Here is a 24,969-nt window from a genome sequence, read left to right on the forward strand (position 1 = left end):
GTTTAAACAATGATTCTATCCTCAAAACCGTTCACGAAAATAAAACGAGATCGATGATAGGAAGATCTAATTCGATTCTCGAGGGCAACGAAATTATCAGAGAAGAAGGAAATTTTCAAAATTAATTTTCTTACCTTGAGGAGTAGGTGCTGTCTGGCGCCATTACCTCAGCTGCTCCGGTGGTCGTCGATGTTTTTGTTGGGTTTATTACTTGAACTTGAATATAGTTTACTATCAACTTTTACTTTATTTATCTATTTCGATACAGACTCAAAAATTTACTAACTGGATTAATACCGCAATTACAATGCCCGTTTCTGTCTAAGCGATGAAATGAGGACTTCAAAGATAAAATTTTCTTTTTACTTAGTCGCGGCTCTCTTTTCTTGACCGAAAAACTAAAGACCCCGAAACGCAAAATACTATACAAAATTTTTAAACGCAATGATGAGCGCAATAACGAACGTAGTAACAATGAACACAAAGAGTGAACAAAATAATAATGAACCGTAATTACAATGATCACTAAGAATGAATACAAAAATAATGAGCACAATATGGTACGTAAATTATAATGAGCATAAAGAATGATTAAAATAATAATGAGCGCTGCGCCATGTTGCTACGCTCATTTATAATGCCATCCCCCACGGAGTGGTGGTCCACTGGGGCTTCACTTCCGTGGGAATCGGGATGTTGCAGTTTGGGTTTCCTGAAATCGTACGTGAGACTGTCTTCTCATATCTATGATTCTTACCTCTGAATGAAAATCGACGCATCATAATAGTGTGATGCTGGTAGTGAACATCTTAAGAGAATCTTAATTAGCCTAGGCCCTGTTTTTAATATTTGATTTCATTCGACTGCATGTGGCCTTCTTTCATCTACTGGCCGTCGGTTTTTCGTAATCGCCACGCAAGCACGTGTTTGCCGTACGGGTATATGTGTCGCTATCGAGTTTTACTGCCTCGGCTCCCATTGTTGGCATAACATACGGTCAGCGTTACAGTTACGTAATTATTTCATTCTAACCACTTCTAGTTAATTATGATTGCGACAATAGATCATGGGAGTTGTGGTGTCTTCACAAGAGATACCCTGCTTTCTCCCATGGGTTATTTACATTTTCCATTTCTGCTGCTATATTTTTATTGATTGTAGTATAATTTGACATTAATTGATGTACGGTACAAGGAGAAATGAGAACATTCTCCCATGAGAATATTATATGTTTTACCAGTTTATATTTTTTAAATGTTATATTTTATAAATTATATACATGCAGAAGAGATATGAAAGTTATAGAAGGAAATCTAAATAGAATCTTGTTATATTTTTTATTGATTACTATTAAGGTGTTTTGAAAGCAAAATGATAACTTATACGCAATATTTTATTGTTTTACTTCTCATTAAATTATGCAAGTAAATCAGTTAGTCAATCAAAGTAAGACTATATATACATTACAAATAACTGTAACGTCTTAAAAATTACAAAATTTATTAATGGATATTGAAACATGGTAACATAATCCTTAGAAAGGTCTGTGAAATATAACACAAGGGTGAGCAGAGAGCAATCGCCGGTATCAACGAATGCCAAAGGATATGCCAAAATAGTAGGTCTTATTAAACGATCTTTTATTAAACGATCAACGCTTTTGCAACGATGTAAACATTTGAAACATCCAACACTGAAACGCTGGATATTTCTCGCCTCTCGCCGTAGAGAAAAGCTATAGAAATTACGAAAGTACGTATGCAGTGTAGGAAGTATCGAAGAAAGGATGTATTTAGTGATGGAAAATAATTCGACTCGAATGCGTTAGATGTTCCTAAGAATCATGCAATACTAAACCATTATTCAGATAAAAGGAAAGAAGAAGAAAAGTGGAAAGATTAGAAATGATATACTTGCGTTGCGAACTTTGGGACGGAAACGGAAAGAAGATGCGCATGATACGTTTAGAATATGAACATGTTGGGTAGTGGAGAAATGACACTTATAGATATATGGAAGGAAAAAAATAATAACGGATAGATTCTTTCGTTCGTGCACTTAAATCAGATGATCATGTGGTTAGTATGAATTTCTGTAATAACGTCATTGGAAGAAATGGAGTTAATTATTCCTGCGCGATATAAAACGCAGCATACGCCAACCTCCTAATTATGGAAATTTTCATCACTTTATAGACGAATATATTTGTATGATTTGAATGTACAACTATCTCTAAAGAAATTACATGTAGAATTTTAGCATGTTTCTCTTGGCATAAAAATTGTGCAATATGATCAAGCAACAGTGATATAAAATAATATCACGTTGCAGTTTATCTGAACGAAAAAACGAAATATTTACTTGTGTAATATTCACAAATAAAACTATGCAATTACCAGAGATATCGCAATCGATCGAAAATGTTGCACGATTCAAAACAGTTTCTTAAAAAAAGTTGAAAGAAGTGTTGGTTTATTAGATCATGTGAAACAAGAAAGTATTCACATAATGACAACTCCGAGGCTCTACTTCCTAGGATTATAGGATTTGGAGGTGCAGTTCTACCCCAGAAATGCTTGTAAGAGCCTCTTCACCTCCCTTGCCTCTGGCGGTTGCCTGCCTGGTTCTAAGTAAGCCAAGTCATTGTTAACAATTACATCGGCCAACATCCTTGGACACATTTTAAAGATCTCCTGACAGCATGCGTTGACCCAAGATGACGGCATGCAGATAGGTTGTGTTCGCGTCGCTTCGTACACTGTCCGTGTGTACAAACAGTACGCCACGAATGTAATCCAGATGTCTTCACGTGGGCAGACGCCACCCGCCACCCGCCACCCGCCACCCGCCACCCGCCACGAATGCAAGCATGGTTTTGCAACCCTTGAAAACGCAAAAGCCTGAAAAAGGGGCAGAGTGGTCAACCCCTAAAGATACTAATATAAGCGCTACACCGATAAAGCAAAACAGCCCAGAAATCAAGAAGCGGTCTGATGAAGAGAAGGAGGATACTAAAGAAGAATCGCGGCCAATACCCGACATAAGGGAACGAGCTAGCGATATGGAAAAGAGGGTCCTACCATTCTGCCACGACCCGAGCAACAAAGTTAACAAGGGCAAACCGCAACGATAATGCGTTACTTTAAGGATATGAGAGGATTTGTGGAGAATCTCCTGCTCCACAACTGTCATCTAGCCGGAAGGCTAGAACAAGCTAAAAGCTAAGAATAAGGAAACTGCGATATTAAGCGCTGTGAATAAGTCGCTGGAAGCCAGCAAGCGGCTTAAAACGGCCGTTAAGAAAACAACGAAGGCCGAGCCAAAACAGCTCTCGTACGCGGAAAAAGTGAAGATGGCCAGCAATAAAACGGACAAATGGCGGTAAAACCACCGAGAAATGTGGTTATAATCCGGTCGGAAGTTGAGGATGGTGAAATAAGAACCAGCGGAGAAGCGCGCGACGCGCTATTCACGCTAGTAATCCCCCGTAAAGGGGGAATACAAGTCACAGCAGTTGAAAACAAAATAAGCGACACCGGCCTAATCGTGGAAACGACGAAGGACTGAAGCCGGAAGGACTGAAAGCGTTCACAGAGGATGTACAGAATACACACATAACGTACGGACATTCGGAGAAAAAATAAAATAATCAGATGACTCATGCGAAAAATCGTTCTTCACATAAGTGGATGAATATCTGAAAAATATTCGAAATTCGAACATCTTACACATGTTCGCACATTTATCGAGAAGTGAGTTGTGTATTATACAATTTTTCTAGATGTATATGTTTTTTTTTTTTGTCACATAAATGTTATTAGGCCAGTTGCTGAACAAGAGCATAAATATTCATCACTTTGAGCAGAGGCATATGCTTGTACGGGTTTAAAATAATCTTCTTACCATTGAAATCTATCCATAGTTACGCTATAAATTATAATACAATTTGTATATTGTATTTGTATTCAACAGTACATCTCAACTGAACAAATGTATTGCGTAACAACTATTTATCACTAAAGCGAAGATGTCTAACCCAATCGAATTTTATTGTCAATGTTAGTATTATTTTAGAAATGATATAAATAGTAAAAATGAAAAGGAAACAACTTTTAATTCTCTGATAATTTAATAAGAGGAGCATCTAACGCTCCTTTTCTCTCGATCTGTTTAGCAATAATTTTATTCACTAATTTTTCGAGAGCTTCAAATATGATCTCACTGCGCTCAAGACTGTCAATAGACAACGTGCGGAGAAAACTTTGATGCCTCATCTGTGAAATGCTGTCAAAAAGGCTTTAAGTGAAAACATACATACATGCCTGTATGAAAACTGCAACTGCTCATGAATTCAATTTCGACTCGGATTTGAGAATCCTATAAGATATCATTTTAAACTATACTAAATATATAGAGTACGCTGTCCCGCGTATCCTGAAGATATCTTTAAAATGACGGTCCTACCAAATTAAATTCAGACTGTTTTCTGAAACTGCTTAATCAAATGATGCATTGATTTATTTTTATAGTAGTAAATCTGGGCATCAGAAATTTGCTCCGTCCATTTGAAAGTCCATCGAACTCGGTCTATTTATCACCGTTATGAAACATATATACTCTAGTAGGAACATTCCTAACACGATAATGCTTAGAGGAAAGCACGCCAGAATCGCTGTCTCTCAAATCCATTCAATGAATAAGAGACGAATGAAGATGCGTATTATAGTTATATGCAAGTATCCGTAAAGTGGTGTGAGACGTTCGAACAGGTTTGTTCGATGAAAATCAGCTACATACTCTGTTCCGGGTGAAGAAATGAGCCGCAAGTGGAAAAGGGTGAAAAGGGAAGGGGAAATAAGGAGAATACAAAGAGTTGATGAATGTAAGGAATGGAAGCTGAATCTCAAAATAAAGAACAAGAAAGAACAAGCTACTTACGATAACACGATTGCTAGTCATCTGTTCTCGATGACGATTGCCTATACCACCGCCCTTGTTGAATATTTTAGCAGTTCTAGTATATTTGAGCATATTATATTTATATTTCGATGCACACTACCTCTTCGACCATTTATTTCCGTGATTATGACTGAAGAACAAACAGAAGATACTTATCGTAAATGAAATTTAAGCAAGAAGGAACTTTTTGCGATGTTAACTCCAAATGAGAAAATATGTATATATCAGTATGGATCATGACCTGCCTATTTTTACATTAAATGTTTTGAAAAGTTGTATTTCAAAGCATGGCATGGTTTTCGTCGAAGGAAATCGTTTCGTGGAAGGAAATAGTTTCAAATAGTGAAAGAGCAAAATTATATAACTCTGAAAGAATAATATAATTTAACATGAAAATATTAGAAAACTGAGTACATCGAAATATAATAGATATTTTACAAGGGAAGTAAAAATATAGGTAAATAAATATAAGTAAAAAAGTATAAGAAATCATTTATTTTTTCTAAAATATATTTTGTATGGCGCGTGCTATCATTTTGTTATCTCAAATTTATCTTCTATTTATATTTCTTTACATAATTTTCACAATATATTTATGAATTAGATGTATTTTCATAACCTACTACTAGCGTTCTACTAGCGAGTTTTCGCATGCTCAATGAGATATGTAGTATAGGAAGTGCATAAATATATATTTTTTATGTATCTTCAAACACGAACTAGAATATCGAGCATGTTATCATTTTCCTGTGGATTGTAAAATGATCAACCGTGGTTGATAAATTAACAAATTGTAAAAATTTGTCGATTTGTAGTACGAGTGCGGAGTGCGAGTAGTAACGATAGTGAACACACAATTGAATACCCAAACGACAAACTCCTGAGCTTTATACTTATTTTTACGTGGGTCCAAACTTTATCGATTCGATATAGGCTCCGACCGCTCTGGGTTATTTAAAATATATGTCGGGTTAAGATCGGAATTTTGGGCGCGTGACAACTCTTCGCGTGGACTAGCCAATGTATGTCCCATTGTATCGGCACCTCCGAGGTAACCTCACACGTGGCTAGGCCCGCTCTCGAGGCCGCATGCCGCCACAATCACACTTCTCGGAAAACCCATACAACCACTCGTCAGACCTCCGTTAGGCAAAACGTTTATCTCGTGACCGTGGCTACGTTCGGCGACCAATTGTCACCTCGAAGCCAATCTCGCTATCACTAATTTTAAACAATTACAGCTATAATAAAATCTAGGCTAAAGTACTAGAGGATGTTCCGAAAATTTCCAAGGAAAGGCTTCGGCTTTCCTTTCATCTCCGACATATAGGTAGAGAAATAGGAAAGGATAGGGGAAGACGTTTGGATATAGTGGATTTGAAGTACAATTTCATTCGCAAAATATAGCGAACCAAGAAAGAACCGTGGAAAGATTTGGACATTTGTGCGCTTCATGTGACGCTGGAGAGAAGAAACGAAAAAAGAAACGAGAGGGAAGAGACCAAAAGAATGAAAAATGAAACCTTTCTTCACAAAAGACAGAAAAGATTCACTATGCATATTATTCGCTTCGCCTTATCGTTATCCACGTACGCACGCACGCACGCACGCACATTCACGGTTTCACCTTATACACTTGTTGTGTACTATCGTATCATTTTACCAACCAGTAGCGGTTGAAAATCCTATGTACTGTCTACCTCTCACTCGGTCGCAGATACATCGTTGAAGCCAGTTTAGACTCTAGCTCTGTTTAGACTCTAGGATATCGCGCGGGAATATACGCGCTTTTTCTCATACCTATAGAAATGTTAACTCAAATTTGGCGAAATTACTTATAATATTTATATTGATATTTATTTGATCTATTAGAATCGTTTTTAGATTAATATTTATATAATATTCCATAATCCATACAATGATTTTCCTCAAGCAAATAATAATTTAATATTTTTTTAAAAGTGTGATATCGTCCAAAACAATCGCTTCTGTGTAATGGAACATTGCAAAATTTACAGACAAAACATATTCTACTTCTTTTCTTTTTTAATTGTGCAAATTCTACATTGGGGTTTTGGCGCTTTTTTACTCCGACGACTAGACACTATGTTTATAAGTTTATGTTTTCCGAAATTTGATAGTCTTTGTGGGTGATCTAGTCTGGATGATCTGCTTGTCATATGTCTCGTAAGTGTTTGCTGTACTAGATATTTCTTCGTCGTTTTCCTTTGATCCACAATCTTCTATCCACGAAATTATCACTTTTTGCAGGAAATTTTTTATATGTATTCTTATTCTATGGCCCATAATCATTCCCGTTGGGGCCCCGGGAGCATCTCCTTTCGTCCCCTCGTAGTGGTGATCCCCACCGCTTGCCCTTCACCGTCGTTACTTCTGAGGTGATGGGCGTGATAGGTATTGAAGGAACACTCGAATATGTTTAACAATAAATATTTATTAACAAAATATATTCGGTGAGTATACTTGACGTAAAACTCGCGGTTATTAATTTCGGTTCGCGGTTCGCAATTACAAGTTCGAACTTGGGTAGATTCGGGTAGATACGATTCGATATGCGCTACGAGTTCGGACGATGATTGCCTGAGATGTCGAGCAACTCGGATCAGTGATTGCTGCCAACTATCAACTATCAATTCGGACAGGCGTCTCGCGACTGACTTTCCGTCACGATGATGCTGGATAGGAAAAACTATGATGGGGTGTGTCTAAGGATACGAGATCATCGGATTCGTTTAGGAAAGCGTTGGTTCGGAAAGTGAGGGAAGTGGACGTCGTTGTTAATTGGCTAAATTTTGAGTTGGTGGTTGGAAAAGGATACTAACCATCCTTGAGAGAAAGATGCTAGTAGGAAGCGTCGTACGTGAGAAAAGCAGATTTCCCGTATCTTCCTGTAGTGGGCGGTAGGTATAGGGGCTGTTAAGACAAAGACCATTTGTCCCTCTGGAGGACCTTAGCTAAATTAATCCTAAGATTTGTAGCAGGTCCTTAGGTTAACTGAAAATATTCTGTAATAATGTATACGCATCTGGCAATCATCTTGTCCGAAGGATAGGATCTTTGTGTAACGAGCCATGGGACAGAAACCGTTGGAAAGTTTGCTGTCGAGTGTCGCTACACTTCCTTCTGTTACTGCCCTCTTAGTACATTCCTTGGTTAGCCGTTCCACCGTCTCCTGGAGACGACTGACCTCACTCTCCAGAAAGCGCACCCTTCTCCGCAGGTATGCGCTGTCCGCGTGTTCATGTCCCTGAATCGGTTAGCTGTCCTTCTCGGTTCCTTCTCTTTCCTCCGATTCCGTCTTTATATCCTCTTTCCGCACGTCGTCGTCGCCAACGGCACTGTCGCGGATGCAGAGACGGCAGAGATCGGCGATTGTTGAGGCGACGGCGGAGGTGGTGACCACGTGCGCCGTTGGAGTTCAGCGTTAGACGCTCTCGCCCTCCGTGAGGCCAACCATGACCGGGTAATTTTTCGGTATGATCGCTTGCCTAGCGCGTTCACAACGGTCGTAGAGGAAGGACACGATGACATTTCGTCGTCGAATCTCACCCTGCCGCCGCCACCGTACCGCGAAAGCAGCCCATCCGACGAAGATCTCGGGCCGCTGATAGTTACATCCGGACCCTCTGACCTTCCCCGAGACTCCTCTGGTTGCACGTCCTCTTCACCAGACGCATGAACACGCCCGGGGGCCTGATGGTCCACCCCCGGACGGCCACGATTGCTCGATGGCGACGCAGCGGGGCTCGCTTTACAACCCGCGGCTGCACCGGTACTGAGGTATCTTTTCCCTGCGCCGTAAACGTTACTGCCTTTTTTGTCTGCCATATCCATCCTCCGCAAAATTCTCTGCACCGGATCTGCAAACTGGCGGGTGCCAAAGGCACCGACGAGCCACTTTCCCAGGGCATAGTCCTACGCCCTGAAAACCCATACCCGCCTCGTGTTCCCCGAAAGTGTGGATCGCTTCACGATTTTGCGTGTCATACTTGCGCAGGGGTCATGCTAATCTTCTATGTATCGTTCCAATTTTAGTATATGTAATGCCGAACCAAGTACTCCCCAATTTCTACCTGATGGAACAATAACCATAAGGAATGTCTCGATTTGAAGGTGTTTTAGGCCACTTAACGGCTTTAGCGGTAAATCCAGAAGCCTCGTTTTATGACCGTTCCTTAGGATTATTGCGACCCGTATAATTATATGTCGGAGATGAAAGGAAAACCGGAGCCTTCCCTTTGCAACTTTTGGGAAAGTTTTCTAATGCTTTAGCCTAGATTTTATCATAGCTGTAATTAAGCAATTGTTGTCATTTGTAATTGTTTGATATTTGTGATTGCGAAAGTGGGTTCGAGGTGACAACTGGTCGCCGAACGTAGCCAGGGTCACGGGATAAACGTTTTGCCTGACGAAGGTGTGGATCGGTTATATTGTTCTCCCTAGAAATCACATAGAATTGTACTTTGGAGATGTCGATATAATGGGACACACGTTGTATTAGGAATCAAACTCCAGACAGAAACTGCCTAGCAACGGCGTTTGGATCTTTCTCAATGCTTTCAAAGAGTATACAACAAACTTTTGACAGAAACTGCCTAGCAAAGGCGATTGGAACCTTCTCGATGCCTCCAGCGAGCATATAACAAACAAATGCAGTCGTATAGCGAAAAAGATTTTCATCAGATATTCATTCGTGTGATCGCCTTGGAAAGTGATACATCGAGCGATTTACCGAGTGTCTCAGCAATCGTATCTTTTGTATTTAAAATTATTCTACGCATAGTAAAGAGTTATCCCGTTGACCGTGGATTCGTTTGAACCCAGGAACATTGTTAATAGCGTTAATTAAATTCATTATTCGTAAAATCTATTAATCGTTAATCTCATTATTCGTGAAATTTATTATTCGTAAGACATATTATTTGTTCCCCTTATTATTCGTTAAACTTATTATTCTTTAATCTAATCATTAGTTAAACTTATCGTTTGTTAATCTTATCATTCATTAAACTCATTATTCATAATATTTTGTAAAATCTTGTATATTCGCGTAAATATAATCTCTGTTTCGTAAAACAATGGCTAATTCAAACGAAGAATCGTTACGCGCCTTAAATTCTAATGATAACCCGACATATATATGCACAGTTGATGGACACCTCGACCGTAGAGAGTCACCGGACGTAACATATTCCATACTTCTAACAAAATATGGTGGTTTCCATAAAATGCATGTTAACATCTTGAAAGTTTTATTGTTTGGAGTGATGGAGTTAGACCTTTATATTTTTTAGTTGTTTCACATACTCACAATTTGTTTTTCAGAAGTGTTTTATCCATATCGATATTGTTATAGTAGTTATTGTGATAAATATGTTGCCATATGTTCTTGTAAGGTTCAGTAATCCTTAGAACAGTGTCTTCTAATTTTCTTCTTTCAACAGTATACACGTAAAAGTTGCATACGTAAGAGCATCCTGTAAGAGCTTCACATAGCACTCTTACAAGTATTCCATATTTTGTAATTTTTAATCGAAATAAATTTTAATCGAAAGTCTGCTCCTCTAGAGAATCATACACTCATCCAACTACAATTGTTGTTAAGCTGAGGTTTCGTTTTCTTGGTTGTCTTGTGTTACGTTTTGTTTGGCTCGTTTTGGTTGTGTTGCCGTTAATTTTTGAATTCAGATTAAATTGTAGTGTTGTCTGTTATTTAATGCGATTGACAATTAAACTCCACGTTTCGGCTAACCTGCTACGCGCAGGAGTACTGGCACGGGAGAGGATTAAAGTTGGTGAAAATATATGTTCGCTTAATCCTATTATATTTGTCGGAGATGAAATGAAAACCGGAGCCTTCCCTATGCAATTTTGAGGAAGCCTTTTAATGCTTTAGCCCAGATTTTATCATAACTGTAATTAAGTAATTGTCATCTGTAATTGTTTGACATTTGTGAAAAGCGAAAGTGGGTTCGAGGTGACAACTGGTCGCTGAACGTAGCCACGGTCACGGGATAAACGTTTTGCCTGACGAAGGTGTGGATCGGTTGTATTGTTCTCCCTAGAAACCACATAGAATTGTACTTTAGAGATGTCGATATAATGGGACACACGTTGTATGAGGAATCAATCTCCAGACAGAAACTGCCTAGCAACGGCGTTTGGATCTTTCTCGATGTTTCCAAGGAGTATATAACAAACTTTTGACAGATATTGCCTAGCAACAACGATTGGAACCTTCTCGATGTTTCCAGCGAGAATATAACAAACAAATGCAGTCGTATTACGAAAAAGATTTTAATCAGAGAGGCATTCGTGTGATCGCCTTGGAAAGTGATACATCGAGTAATTTTTCCGAGTGATTCAGCAAACGTATTTTTTTGTGTTATAAAATTGTTTAAAGTTTTCCCGTTGACCGTTGATTCGTTTGAACCCCGGATCATTGTTTATAGCGTAAATTAAATTCAATATTTGTAAATTTATCAATCGTTAATTTTCATTATTCGTTAAATTAGTAAATCGTAAGATATATTATTCGTTTCTTTATTGTTCGATAAAACTTATTATTCTTTAATCTATTTAATAATTTAATTTATCATTTGTTAATCAATCATATCATTTACAAAATTCATTATTCATAATATTTGTAAAACCTTGTTTATTCGTGTAAATATATTCTCTGTTTTGTAAAACAATGGCTAATTCAAACGAAGAATCGTTACGCGCCTTAAATCCTAATGATAACCCGACATATACATATAAGTATTTCTACTACGCACTTAACTCAGTCCAGCACAGAAAATTACACATATCTCAACACACCTCCTTAATTTTTTGTGCTGCATATTTATAGTGGGTCTCGTTGTAACTGTTTTGAAATCGACTTAAATAATTTACACTATAGCTAACGTCTAATCTTGTTCCAGTACTAATATATAACAAAGCTCCTATGAGATTTCTATATCTTATATCGTCTAAAGCTGATTGTGCGGGTTCTAAACTTAAGTTTTGTTCCATTGGTGTAAAATATAATTTACTGTTTTCTATATTATAATGTTTCGCTAATGACTCTATATACCTACTTTGATCCAGTTTCATATCACACTTCTTATTATCGTATTCAATGTTTATTCCTAAGTAAGTCTTTACTTCACCCAAGTCCTTCATCAAAAATTTGTTTGACAATTTTTTTTTTAATTTCATCGATTTTTCTTATGTTTTTTCCACATATTAATAAGTCGTCTACGAATAGAATTAAATATATAACATCATCGCTCTCATACTTCATATACAGACAATAATCACTCTTACTTCTTTGAAATCCTAATTTTTTCATATATTCGTCGAAACATTCACACCAAGCTCTTGAACTTTCACGCAATCCATATAACGCTTTTGATAATTTACATACTTTCCCGCTTTTATCGTCGTAACCTATAGGTTGTTTTACAAATACTTCCGATTTTATAGTTCCGTTTAAGAAAGCTGTTTCTACATCCATTTGCATAATCGTCAAACCATATTGACAACAATAAGATAGTAATAACTTCAACGTTTGCATTTTTGCTACTGGAGAGTATAAATCTTCCAGTACTTCTTTTTTTTGGAAGCCTCGAACAACTAGTCGCGCTTTCTTACGATTATCAGATTTATTCGTATATATCCATTTCAAGTCTAATACTTTTTTGTCTTTTGGTTTTTCTACTAATTGCCAGGTCTTATTTTTCATTAAACTATTCATTTCTCGATCCATTGCTTCTTTACATGAACCGCTGTCATCTCCACTTAAAGCTTCTTCATAGGTTTGAGGGCTGTGTGCACTAACTATATTCACATAAATGAAATATGAGCTCGTTTGACCATATCTTTGAGGTTTCTTTCTTTCCCGTCCTTACCTTCTCAAATTACTTTCTGTGTCCTCAAGTTTTTCTTCTGATTCGTTACTTAAATTTCTCTCCTTTTTTATTGCAACCTGCTCGACCTTTTCGTTTACATCCGAATGTTCGTCAAAAACCTTTTCTGTCTCATTGCCTGGTCCATCTTCTCTTCGAAATCCTACTAAATTATCATCTTCACCTATAAATTCTACGTGTCTTGCAATTACAATTTTATTATTAACTAGTATCCTATATCCATTGTTTTCATAACCTACAGGTATCCCAGTGTCCGCTTTTTTGTCCCATTTCGAATTTCTTTTAACTTCGGGTATTCTTACGAAAACTCTACTTCCGTACAATCTTAAATTATTTATATTCGGTTTCCTTTTTAAAAATATTTCAAATGGTGTTTTATTTTCATATGTGTTTGTAACGGTTCTATTTTTTAAGTACGCCGCGGCTCTAACTATTTCCGGCCAATATTTAATATTCAGCTTTGAATCATGTAATAAGCATCTAGCGGAATTCATGATTGTTCTATTGTAGCGCTCAGCTGTTCCATTTAACTCGTGAACATAAGGTGGGCATGGTTCTACGACAATTCCCTTTTCCCTAGTTAGATTGTACATGCTTTTGTTCATATATTCTTTTCCATTATCGTATCTTAATCTCTTTATCTTTTTACCAGTAAGATTTTCGACTTTGTTTATGTAATCAAGGAAGCAATTGTAAACTTCACCTTTTGATTTTAAAGTATAAATCAATGCACACTTACTGTAGTCATCTATAAATGTCAAGAAATATTTGGATCCATCAAACCCGGTATTATTATGAGGTCCATTTAAATCGGTATGTACTAATTCTAAAATCTCGCGTGCTCTTCTACGGTTATTTTGGAAGGGTACATTTCTACATTTTTAGCATGAGATTCTTGCCTTTCAATGTAACTACTTATCTTATATAAACCATGATCTTTGAATGCTATCCCTATCAACTTTCTGTATTTGTTATATATCTTTAAAGTATTTCCTGCTGAGACTATCTTATTTTCATTCGTTACTCTCGCATAGCTAATTAAGTTATTATCCGTTTCTTTCACGTAAAATACATTAGACATTGTAATTTTAATCCTCCTTTTGTTTACTTCAAAGTAAGTTAAAATTTTTCCGACTTTTGTTCCTTTTAGAATTCTACCGTCTCCTAACTTCACATTTATCGGGTTTTTTAAATTTTCGTACTCAACAAAATAAGAGTCATTATTTATAATGTGATCTGAACATCCACTATCCAATATCCAATCTATTTTTCGCGTATCGCTAGTACATACCGTAATTTCATTTTTATTATTTTCGCGCTCTACTCTCGTTAGGAAAGATCCAATTTCTTGGTCGTCGTAGCCCTCGTTGTGTGAATAATTTGCGTCGTGTTGACTTGCCTCGTAGTAGCGTTGTTGCCGGCCTCTGCTTTGTCCTCGTTGGCCAAATCCTCGTTGGCCGTATCCTCGTCTTCTTTGGCCAAAACTTCGTCCGCCGCGACCCCTATTCTACTGCGGCTGATACGCACCTCCTTGCTGTTGCGTTCTTCCATTGTTTGCGCCATTGTTTCCGCCTCTATACGTGTTTGTGCAATTCTTTGCCATGTGACCGTACTTTCCACAACCATAGCACTTTATGTCCTTTTTTTCGGCTGTAAATACATTTGACTTTGTTCTATCACTTTCTTTCTTGCTACGCGTTTCCCACATTATAATTTTATTTTTCAAAAATTCACAAGTCCGATCACTTTCTTTCACTGAGTCGATTAAGTCACCAACATAGCTCAACGATTCTGGTAGTGCTTTCAGCATGTAGTCGAGTTTTTCACGTTCGCTTACATTTGCACCGGCACTCTTTAATTCATTGAAATTTTTTTCAAATTCCGTGAAAAATGAATTTGATTCTTCAAAGTCTTTCAACCTCATCATGTCTAGTCTACTTCTTATACAAATTTGCACTGCTGTTGATTCCTTCATATACATCTCATCAAACTTTTGCATTATTTTTAAAGCAGTGTCTTGATCACCAACAAATTCTAATTGCTCATTCGTTATACTACTATAGATGTAGTTCATCGCTCATTGATTCTTTTCATTCCACTTATCTTGCGCATCCGTGTCCATTTTCTCTCGTGTAGCCGGTTCATAACATTTTTTACACTTTAGATACATTAATATTCTTTTCTTCCACATTCTGTAATCGCGTCCATCGAATATTTGAACCTTAATTTCGTCGTCCCTTGGCATCTTGATTCGTTTTCTATATTTACACTTTTTTTTTTCAAAAAATAATTCTCTTTATTATCCAAAATCTTTTTATTTGTTCTCCCAATAGCCTTTTTATCTCTTCAGAATTTATTTCCAATTTTTTATTCCTTTTTATAAATCGACTTTTATACATTCACTCCCGGTTACACGTGGTTCCATAACCTTAAATCTCGGCAACCACGATCTTCTACCATGTTGAGAATTGTGGATCTTTGAAGCCGAAATAATGTTATAGGAACATTAAATTTATATTGACAGTTATTACTAAAATAATGATATATTTATTACATGGACGATTCTATATATATTTATCGATACACACTTGCACGCGTCTCAGCACCTTCTACACCCGACTCTTCATCGACGACTCTTAACCGACTGACTGTTTACATTCCTTTGTTTCGAGACGCTGCGCACACACACATACTTCCACACACTGATATATACATATAAGTATTTCTACTACTTAACTCAGTCCAGCACAGAAAATTACACATATCTCAACAGCCTTATATTTTGATCTATACCCCGTCTTAGCCGCCCATCGAGGATTGATGAGAAAATGCGGCCTAGAATTGGGCCGATCGTAATTGGTCGCCAGTTCTCGACCATATTTCCATCTTTATTAGCCTTTGGTATTAAGGCTGTCCTATTTTCCTTCCATGCGGTCGGAAAATAGGAACTATACCATAATATATTTGTCGGAGATGAAAGAACACCGGAGCCTTTGGAATTTTGGATAATCCCGCAACATTGTAACCTAGAGTCTACTATAGCTGTAATTGAACAATTGTAGTTATTCAATCCGATTGTAATTGTTCGAGAGTTGTGATAATGAGCGAATGGATCCTGGCAGGATCGCCAAAATGTCACGTAAAAATAATGGGAAAATAATAATAAAAAAATGTTGGGTTCTTGAACCAGAGTTCGAGGTACCTTTATTTTATAATAGGATTACAAGTGTGCGATTTGACCGTTACCGAAAGACTGAAAGACTCGATCAAGACACAGCCCTTCTAGATGTTCGTTTATCTTATGCCTATGTGCCGAATTCATATTCCTTTGTTTTGGGAGTCGGTGTCGTGTGCAAGGCGGTTCAGGTTTCCTGAGTCTGTTGGAGATATTTGTTGACGTTACATGTACGTCAAGACTGTGTAAGTGTCACGAGGCAAAACAATAATATGAGTCGCTCTCGATTTGCATCGTTCTCTAACTCATGTGCCGCTACATACTTATATAGCTATTATTTCTTACAACCTAGCGTATGCAGTTGTGTATGGGGCCTTAAGTTCACTGTTTATAGATACTGCTAGGAATTAATCGAACGAATTCAACGCAGTCGCGTTTACAGTGTTCCGTATTATCGGAAATGCCGAATTCGCGTGGTTTCGCTTTGACGTTCGTCCACGTTGACGATTGTTCAAAGAACAACCGAGAGGCCTCCGCGTCGCAGCTACGAAAGACATCGAAGCCGCGACACCCTTCAGTGACTTCCCTATCTTTTCCTAAAACCAAGGATGACGCAACTCAGGCAATCGTTACAAGCGTTCGAACTTCACATTTTCTTACCATACTATCAAAAAAAATGAAAGCTGGTTTTCAATGAGTCATTATATAATTATATGTCGGAGATGAAAGAACACCGGAGCCTTTGGAATTTTGGATAATCCCACAACATTGTAACATAGAGTCTACTATAGCTGTAATTGAACAATCGTAGTTATTCAATCCGATTGTAATTGTTCGAGAGTTGTGATAATGAGCTTGGGCTCGAGGCGACAGTCAGTCGCCGAACGTAGCCGCGGTCACAGGATGAACGCTTTCTCTAACAAAGGCATGGAATAATTCTATAGCTCTCCTTAAGAAGGAAATAGTTGTAACACTCGACAGTAAACATTCCAATGGTCCCTGTCCTGTAGCTCGCCACACGCAGACCCTGTTCTTCGAGTAAGATGATCGAGTAAGATCGATCGTATATATATATGTAACTATGCACTAAATTTGAAACGTATGCGATGTATTGAAAGTTTTAAAAGTTTCTTTCAAGTTTCAGATATTTAATCTAAATTAGAGATATATTAGTAAAACATGAAATGAAATATATATATTTACATTATAATTTTTAAACATATTCGTATTTTTAAACATCATTAAGTAAATTTCTAAATAATTAAGAATATACTGCTTCTTATTAAATAGGTACGAAATGTTTTTATTAGCGAGAAGCTATTAAAAGTGATGGTTGACAAATTGTATCGATATATCACAAGTTGACGAAGTATACCAGTAATAATTTAACAAAGCAAATTCTTCACTGCGATCTTCGAGAGAAATTCCTTGGAATTGGAATTGTTGTAACGAACGCAGCTGCATTTATAACATGCGACATAAGTAAACTCTTTTATATACTAAGCTATTTGATTAATGCTAAGTATGTAAGAAATCTAAAAAGCTTTTAAAATCGTATATTTATCATTGTACTATTGATTTTCCTACCATTTCGAAATGTACAACTTTGAGAGTAATTACTATATCTTCGTTCTTAAATAATGGAGCAGCTAGCGAAAAAAATGAAGGAAAGGCGGAGGAACGATGCAGAATATTCATAACGTGCACGTGATTCATCTGCATGTTTCAGTTTTGTTGTATATTTCACAATCGAACATTTTCTTTTCTCTTCTATCGTACTCTTGTATCTTGTGACGTGACTGTTTCTCGTGGGAGATAAGAGCAAGACGAAATGCGGTTTCTAGCATTTCGCAAACAAAAAACTGTTCGCTTTTCTTCTGTTTTCTTGTTTTTAAATAGAGATGAAAGATAAAAAGACATATCTACAGAATTTATTCTATTTCCATTACACTATTTTCATCTAAATCAATTGGCTTGCTGAATAAATTCTTCTTGTTTACAGGCATAGCTAATAGAGATTTGGATAGTCTAATATGGCTTATTTTCATTCTTTTTCTTAGCTCTAATACTTTCTTTAAATCTTTCTCGCCAAACCTTATAAATTTAAAATTATTCGCACACTGTAATTCATTATTCCAATTCAATAACATTTCACACTGAGTTGCATTTAAAATATCAGAAATTTCTGAAAAATAAAGGAGGGTTTGTACATCAGGATATATTGAAAATAAATTTGGCTGTAATTCTTTACCTATTCCACGTGTATGATATTCTCCTAGTTCTTTCTACTCTAATTATATGTTCCCTCCTAGCATGCTGTCTACTCCTGTTGCTACCTATAGACCTTTTAATAGTAATTTCTTCCATTTCTTCATCATTTCTTGCTACATACCTTTGGATCAAATATAGAACTATAACTAATCACATCTTTAATGTACAATCTCTGTATCATCATGTGTATACATTTTTGTTTTACCTCCGTTTCTAACAAACTTGTAGTTATCTCTGGAGTATAGGGACACACGCCTGGAATCATATTGTTTCTGATCCACGATATTTTCTCTCCTATTGAATTCTGTTTTATCAAGCAGGACATTTCTGCCTTCTGTCTATTTGATATTCTGAAACAAAACACATTGTCCATTTCCTTCTTTATTACACAAAAGTATTATATAATCATATAAAATAAATGAAATGTACATAACAAAATCACATAATTTAATAGTAATTGTATTTACTTTTTGGCTTTTTTCGTAATAGCGATAGACTTTCTGCTATTTGGATGTATCATTTTCTTTGGCTTCAGGAATTCTTTTCTCATTGCAGTGGCCTATAAAAGACAACAAAATAAATTAGTTAAAATATTACCATGGCTATGAATTATTTCGATTATCCTAATCATCAAAACTCCAACTCAGGCTATCCGTTTACTCAATGTATAATCATGCACAGGCGAATCGTCGACAGTATCACACGCTTAGAAGCACTAATAGAGTAGACAAAACATCCTACATGCCACAGCTATCGAAAAAATAACCAGATAGCAACGGATAGGCGCCTCTGATATACACCCGACGATAACCGCTTCAGAGGGACTAAAACCTCAGTACAAGAAGTCTCCCAAATCAGCGTTCTATACCTCTTTGTTATAACACTCTGAACCATCACTCTGTTGGATTCATACAATAAATTTTACCACTATATCTAAAGTTTAATTCTTTAATTTATTTGTGAAACGTTCGAACTGCGACTCGAGGAGATCACCGGTGATTTGTCAATTTCGTGATTTGTTGTGTCTCGTATATGATAACAGCAACGACGGCGACGCCTATCGATAGTAAAAGTAATATCGAAGTATACCTTCCTACCATGACATTTCCGGGCTAACAAACTTCAAAATTGGTTTCTTTTGTTTCAAGATATTTTTAGCTATTTTTTTTTAATCTTATAATGATAACCTATTTTAAAATGTGCAATGTTTGATAAATGTACATTAGTAAAATTTCATACGAAGAAAGTTTTTGGGAATCCGTATTATATCCAGCGAGCAGAAAACGAAGACTTGACGGAAGTTGACAACAATGGAGATAAAAGTCTTTATCGTAATATTGTTTTTATTGATTTTAACGTCAGATGGAACGGGTTTCGACAGAAAACGATCCACCAAATTTCAAAGAGGTAACGAGCAAACTTCGAGTAAAAACGAGCAGAAGTCAACACCCGATTATTATTATTACTGCGACTCAACAGAGTTTGGAGTAGTATTATACAAAAGATTCCGTATTTGCGTTCTTGTTCGCCGTGCGACATGATAGAAATTGATTTCTCTTCCGCTTGTATCAGATGCGGGATGTTGGTTGATCCTTTTTCACCGGTCTCGATTATCCTATTTCTCTTTATTCGCCTATTTTTTAAACACAAATATAGATTTTTTACGATTATTTATATTGTTCATGACATCATTTGACGAATTCTTCGAGAACTTCGCAAGGGAACCAAGACATAAATGATATTTAAAATGTTTATAGCAGTTCTGAAGTAAAGAGAAGCGATATTAGTTTGAAATGATGGATCATTTCAATGACTTTATTATTTATTGCCTTAATAGCTATCTACATATTATTTTAGTTGCGTTTTTCTTTTGGATCGGAAATGACTATCCTGTGTTTCGTCAATAATTTGTCTTGCTTCTCTTGGTGCATTTCTAAAAGTAGTATTGACATAAATGAATTTTTTACTGCAAGAGTCAACATCACTTTTTTTCGACTTCTCTTTTAGGTTACAAGAGTACAAAGCTATATATAGGCCAAAACATGTATGTATTTTTCGATAAAAGATAAATTTTTATTCAAAACCTACGAGACTGCACGCAGATATTTCAAATTGCAACGAATATTATCACGAATACTTCGCGTTAAACATGTTATATCTTTTAACATTTTCAGAGACGCGTAAACATCTGCAAGCTATTTATCACTTTATTCGATTGCATATTGTAGCGGCATATGAGTCATAGGACGATGCGAATCGAGAGTAACTCATGTTGTTGTTTTGCCTCGGGGCATTGATACCGTCTCGAGGTACGAAACTTGATAATAAACAAACTCCGGACAGAACAATATCGCCGCTACGCGCAACCGTCAACCGAAGTCGAATTTAAATTCGTTAGAGGGAGATCGTTAGAAGAGTACTACCGATAGTTTTAAATACATTTGACTACACCAAATATCAACTCGTCTCATCACTATATACAGCAACGCGTTTAATCAACCTCCACATAATCGAGAAATGATTTCAAATTTGACCCACGTTTCTATCGACTTCGCTTTCTTCTTTATTTTGGAAGAAATGCACATTCACTATTTATCAGCTAAGCGAACTCGAAACGAATGAAAATTCCCAACCACCACGTAGACCAAAGCCTATCAGCCTTTTCCGAACCTGTAGGTTACAACGAGATTCTTAATTAATTAATTCGTTTCTTACAGGCTGCAGAGTCTGAGAATAAAGAATTTTTTGACCGTTTTGTTACGACCTATGTTAAAACCACATCATAGGAATAAGATAATAATACAGATCGTAATCATTATATATCGGCACATACTATCAATTTGATTGTGCAATTAAATAACATAATATCAAAAGTAATCAAATGTTCGGATACTTTTGCGCGATAGTGTATATGTGTAAAATAATATGATTCTATAAATTCATTCACAATAAATCAAAAACAATGTTGTGTTGCTTATTCTAGTAAACAATCCAACCATTTAACTGTAAGATATTTGGAAAGTTCATGTAACAAGCGTACAATATGCCACCCGGAAGGTACCAACTACGTTCCTCTATAAAATTAGTGCAAATGTTTCAAGACTTATATATTATTAACATTTCACGCAACGTTTTTATAAGATACGTTAATCCGTAGAAATGACCCGTCGCAGTAAATTTATACATAGATCAGAGTTAGAAAATAGAAAAGAACGATATTTTCTCTGAGTATACGAAGTTAAAATGGTGTTGGACGCAAATTAATTGGTTGGAAAGAGGCGCCTTGAAGCGTACTAAAAGAGGTAGCTTACCTCGTTGAAATACCATGGAACGAAACCCTGTTGGGCAATGGGCATTCTGCTGTAGCCTGGAATTCCTTTTGCTCCCGTATTCTTCTTCTGTTTTCCGTGGTTTTTGTTACAACACTCGCGACGTTTTCATTCAAACGAACACACAACGCATAAACGGAGAAAAACAAACGTTGAAGGTTGCGTCGCGTCACGCGAATCACTGACGCTACACTTATACGTTGGAAACAGGAACGAAACCGACGCAGGTGCAACACGAGGCCCGTGAAATGTAAACTATCGAACTACGTATAATAGCACACGAAAGTATTTCTATTGTTTGTGTGTATATATATATATATATATATATATATATATATATATGTGTGTGTGTGTGTGTGTATATTCGCGCGCGCGCGCGCGTGTGTGTGTGTGTGTATATTCGCGCGCGCGTGTGTGTGTGTGTGTGTGTGTGTGTATTCATATATATATTATAAATTGGTGATATATATGTCGGAGATGAAAGAACACCGGAGCCTTTGGAATTTTGGATAATCCCGCAACATTGTAACCTAGAGTCTACTATAGCTGTAATTGAACAATCGTAGTTATTCAACCCGATTGTAATTGTTCGAGAGTCGTGATAATGAGCTTGGGCTCGAGGCGACAGTCAGTCGCCGAACGTAGCCGCGGTCACGGGATGAACGCTTTGTCTAACAAAGGTATGGAGTAATTCTATAGCTCTCCTTAAAAGAAATATTCGTGGCGACACGCGACAGTAAACATTCCAACGGTTTCTGTCCTGTGGCTCGCCACACGCAGACCCTATTCTTCGAGTAAGATGATTGCCAGATGTCGATGCGTCTCCGCAGTACATGTTCGGCTAGCTCGAGGGCCCGTTATAAATCTTAAGGTTTAGTTAACTAAAGTCCTTCAAACAGACAAACAGTCTTTGTCCCAACTACGGGAAGATAGGGGAGACATATTTTTCAACGAGCGGCGTCTTCCACTAGCAACTTTCCCTCGAGGGCGGCTAGCATCTTTTTCTAACCACCGATATGGAGATTGACCAATTAGCAACGCCAATTTCCCTTACTTTCTGAACGAAGGCTTTTCTCGACGAATCCGATGATCTCGTGTCCTTAGACACACCCCATTATAGTTTTCCTCTGTGGCATGATCGGGACGGGAAAGACATTCTTTCTCGCGATCTCATTGATGAAAGGAGTAACTCTTTACGACCAGTGAATATTACGCGTCCGACTTAGATTTTGTGAGTACGTTCATCTATCATCCCGTCGACCGCGGATTCGTTATTGAACCTAGGATCATTGTCATTAGTTTCTCGAGCACCTAACTACCGCGGTTACTTGTCCGGTTCTATAATAATCGTATTTGCACTAGTCAATGTCTTCTCCATTGCATAACGACAACGTGTAACCCAAACGAAGATTCGTTTCACGCCCCTAACCCTAATTCTAATGTAAACCCGACATATATATATATATATATATATATATATATATATATATATATATGTATAAGATTTATAAAATAAATGCTCGGTAAAATGTCTGTGATAAATAATTCCAATTAGAATGGAAAAATTTTTAATTGCATTGCTTCGACTATACATATACATATACTTAATGTGACTTACTTTGTATGAGAAAAATTCTGTTTGTCAATTCGATATCGAGAGCTGATAATGCTAACATACGATGAAACGATAACAGAAGAATCCGAATATTCAGAATTTTTCACGATATATGTTAAATAATATTATGAAATAAATTAAATAATTACCCCGCATTGCTTCCAGCGTACGTGCTCACGATTCTCGGCGAAACCGAATATGGCAGCAGGAAATCAACCAATCACAACTTCGGAAGAAAGTAAAGCGCGGGAAGAAATCGCGGCATCCAGCTTCCTGCGAATCTATTCTCGATCTCGATGTAAGCAGTAATCTTTCGATAATCGTTTTGCAAAATGGCGTGCCTTAAACGAAGTGTATAGTAAAATTCGTATTTGAGAGACGCATAAATAAACGATATCAGGCTATTTCCCGCGAGAAATTCACGTTCGGTTGCAACATAACATGTCACGTATGTATTTTCGTCGAAAACTGATTTCGAGGGACGTGTATATGTACGTATCAAGTTACTTGGCGAAAGTTCAACGACAGCCTGTGACTTTAAAACAGTAAGTATGTAAGCCTATGTTTGTTGTCCGAGAATTGGAAGAATCTGTCATGTTTTGTTTACGTCGGCTGTAATGGAGTGGTGTTTTTGTCTTGTGGTAACTGAACGTCTCAAACAACAAACTCGAGATTTCAATCGATCTTCGAAAAGAAGTTACACCCATTGGCCTTGGGTGAGTTGTGATTTCATTAACTTTTTAATTCATAATTGATAATATAAGGTTATTGTAAGACCGATGAAAATATGGATAGCAACCAATTGCAATTGAATATCTGGCCTGTCTTGCACTATTGAAATTTTGCAAGTCACTAAAGTTACCAGCATTAATATGTTCCCTTGCACAAGTTTGACGATAAAACAAATGAAATTTTACTAATTGCAAGTTATTTGATTATTCTATTTAACGAAAAATTATAAAATCATAAAATAGAATTCTATATAACCTGTAAATCGTAACTTGTCAATCTACTAGTACATATATTATAAATTGGTAAACTTTTGTGTGTGGGGGAGGGGGTGCTAGATGTAACACTGATGCGACATTTTGAAAAAATATTTAATTATAATCATGAAAGGCGTTATTGAAATATTGAATTTTTATTAATGTTCCTTGCAACTTCGAGTTTGCGTACTATATTTAAAATGTACATAAGATATAAAGTATATTGACAAGTAACAGTCACAAAATTGTTTCAAATGAGGATAATCATCCTAATATCAACTTATCAATTGTGATCTGATAAACAAGAATTCAAAATACAGTTAAACTGTGTTCTACATACAATAATCTTTTTCAGATGAGATTTAAATATATGAACATATTGTGATATATTGTCCATAATAACATGAATAATATAAAGTTTCGTATTACATATACTCTATTTTTTAATATATTCTGCATATCTCATTTTATGACAACAGACAAGCAAACTATATTCCCATTATAAGCTTCGCTCTAATTTCGCATCATTTCACCTGAATATATCGTGAAATTTCATCCCGTCAAAATTTTGCGTTAATCTTTTTTATCTTAAAGGATTAAAGACAGTTGCAAAACGCCACGGTGTTTCGGGGTTTGTTTAAATTTCCGCCAAATGAGAAAGAAGTTTCGCGAAAAATGGTAGTTACTAACGGCACGTCTG

At 36.7% G+C, this 24,969-nt stretch overlaps 1 protein-coding gene, 1 long non-coding RNA gene and 1 other non-coding gene across 4 annotated transcripts in view; 1 reads left to right on the forward strand and 2 right to left on the reverse strand.

The window, feature by feature from the left end:
• LOC143304555 (uncharacterized) overlaps nt 1-24,503 on the forward strand; it is a 116,688-nt gene extending 92,185 nt beyond the window's left edge. Inside the window, exon 2 of the long non-coding RNA XR_013061222.1 lies at nt 23,449-24,503. This is a non-coding gene — a long non-coding RNA (uncharacterized LOC143304555). The remainder of the gene's footprint in view (nt 1-23,448) is intronic.
• LOC143304559 (U6 spliceosomal RNA) lies at nt 8,933-9,039 on the reverse strand. Its single transcript, XR_013061226.1, has one exon. It is a non-coding gene; the product is annotated as a U6 spliceosomal RNA (small nuclear RNA).
• Nucleotides 17,609-21,893, reverse strand: LOC117165256 (translation machinery-associated protein 16 homolog). Of its 2 annotated transcripts, none has more exons than XM_076627016.1 (5): nt 21,651-21,893; nt 18,807-18,898; nt 18,545-18,689; nt 18,320-18,460; nt 17,609-18,224 (listed from the first exon to the last, which is right to left on the reverse strand). In XM_076627016.1, exons 1-4 carry the CDS (start codon nt 21,693-21,695, stop codon nt 18,443-18,445), a joined length of 300 nt encoding a protein of 99 aa, XP_076483131.1. In that variant the 5' UTR covers nt 21,696-21,893; the 3' UTR covers nt 17,609-18,224; nt 18,320-18,442. The 2 variants fall into 2 exon arrangements, with proteins under 2 accessions (XP_076483131.1, XP_076483130.1); XM_076627015.1 differs by having other exon boundaries at nt 17,609-18,253.
• Nucleotides 24,504-24,969: the final 466 nt, after the last annotated feature.

This window comes from Bombus vancouverensis, unplaced genomic scaffold (genome assembly GCF_051014615.1).
Source record: "Bombus vancouverensis nearcticus unplaced genomic scaffold, iyBomVanc1_principal scaffold0039, whole genome shotgun sequence".
Taxonomy (NCBI): domain Eukaryota; kingdom Metazoa; phylum Arthropoda; class Insecta; order Hymenoptera; family Apidae; genus Bombus; species Bombus vancouverensis.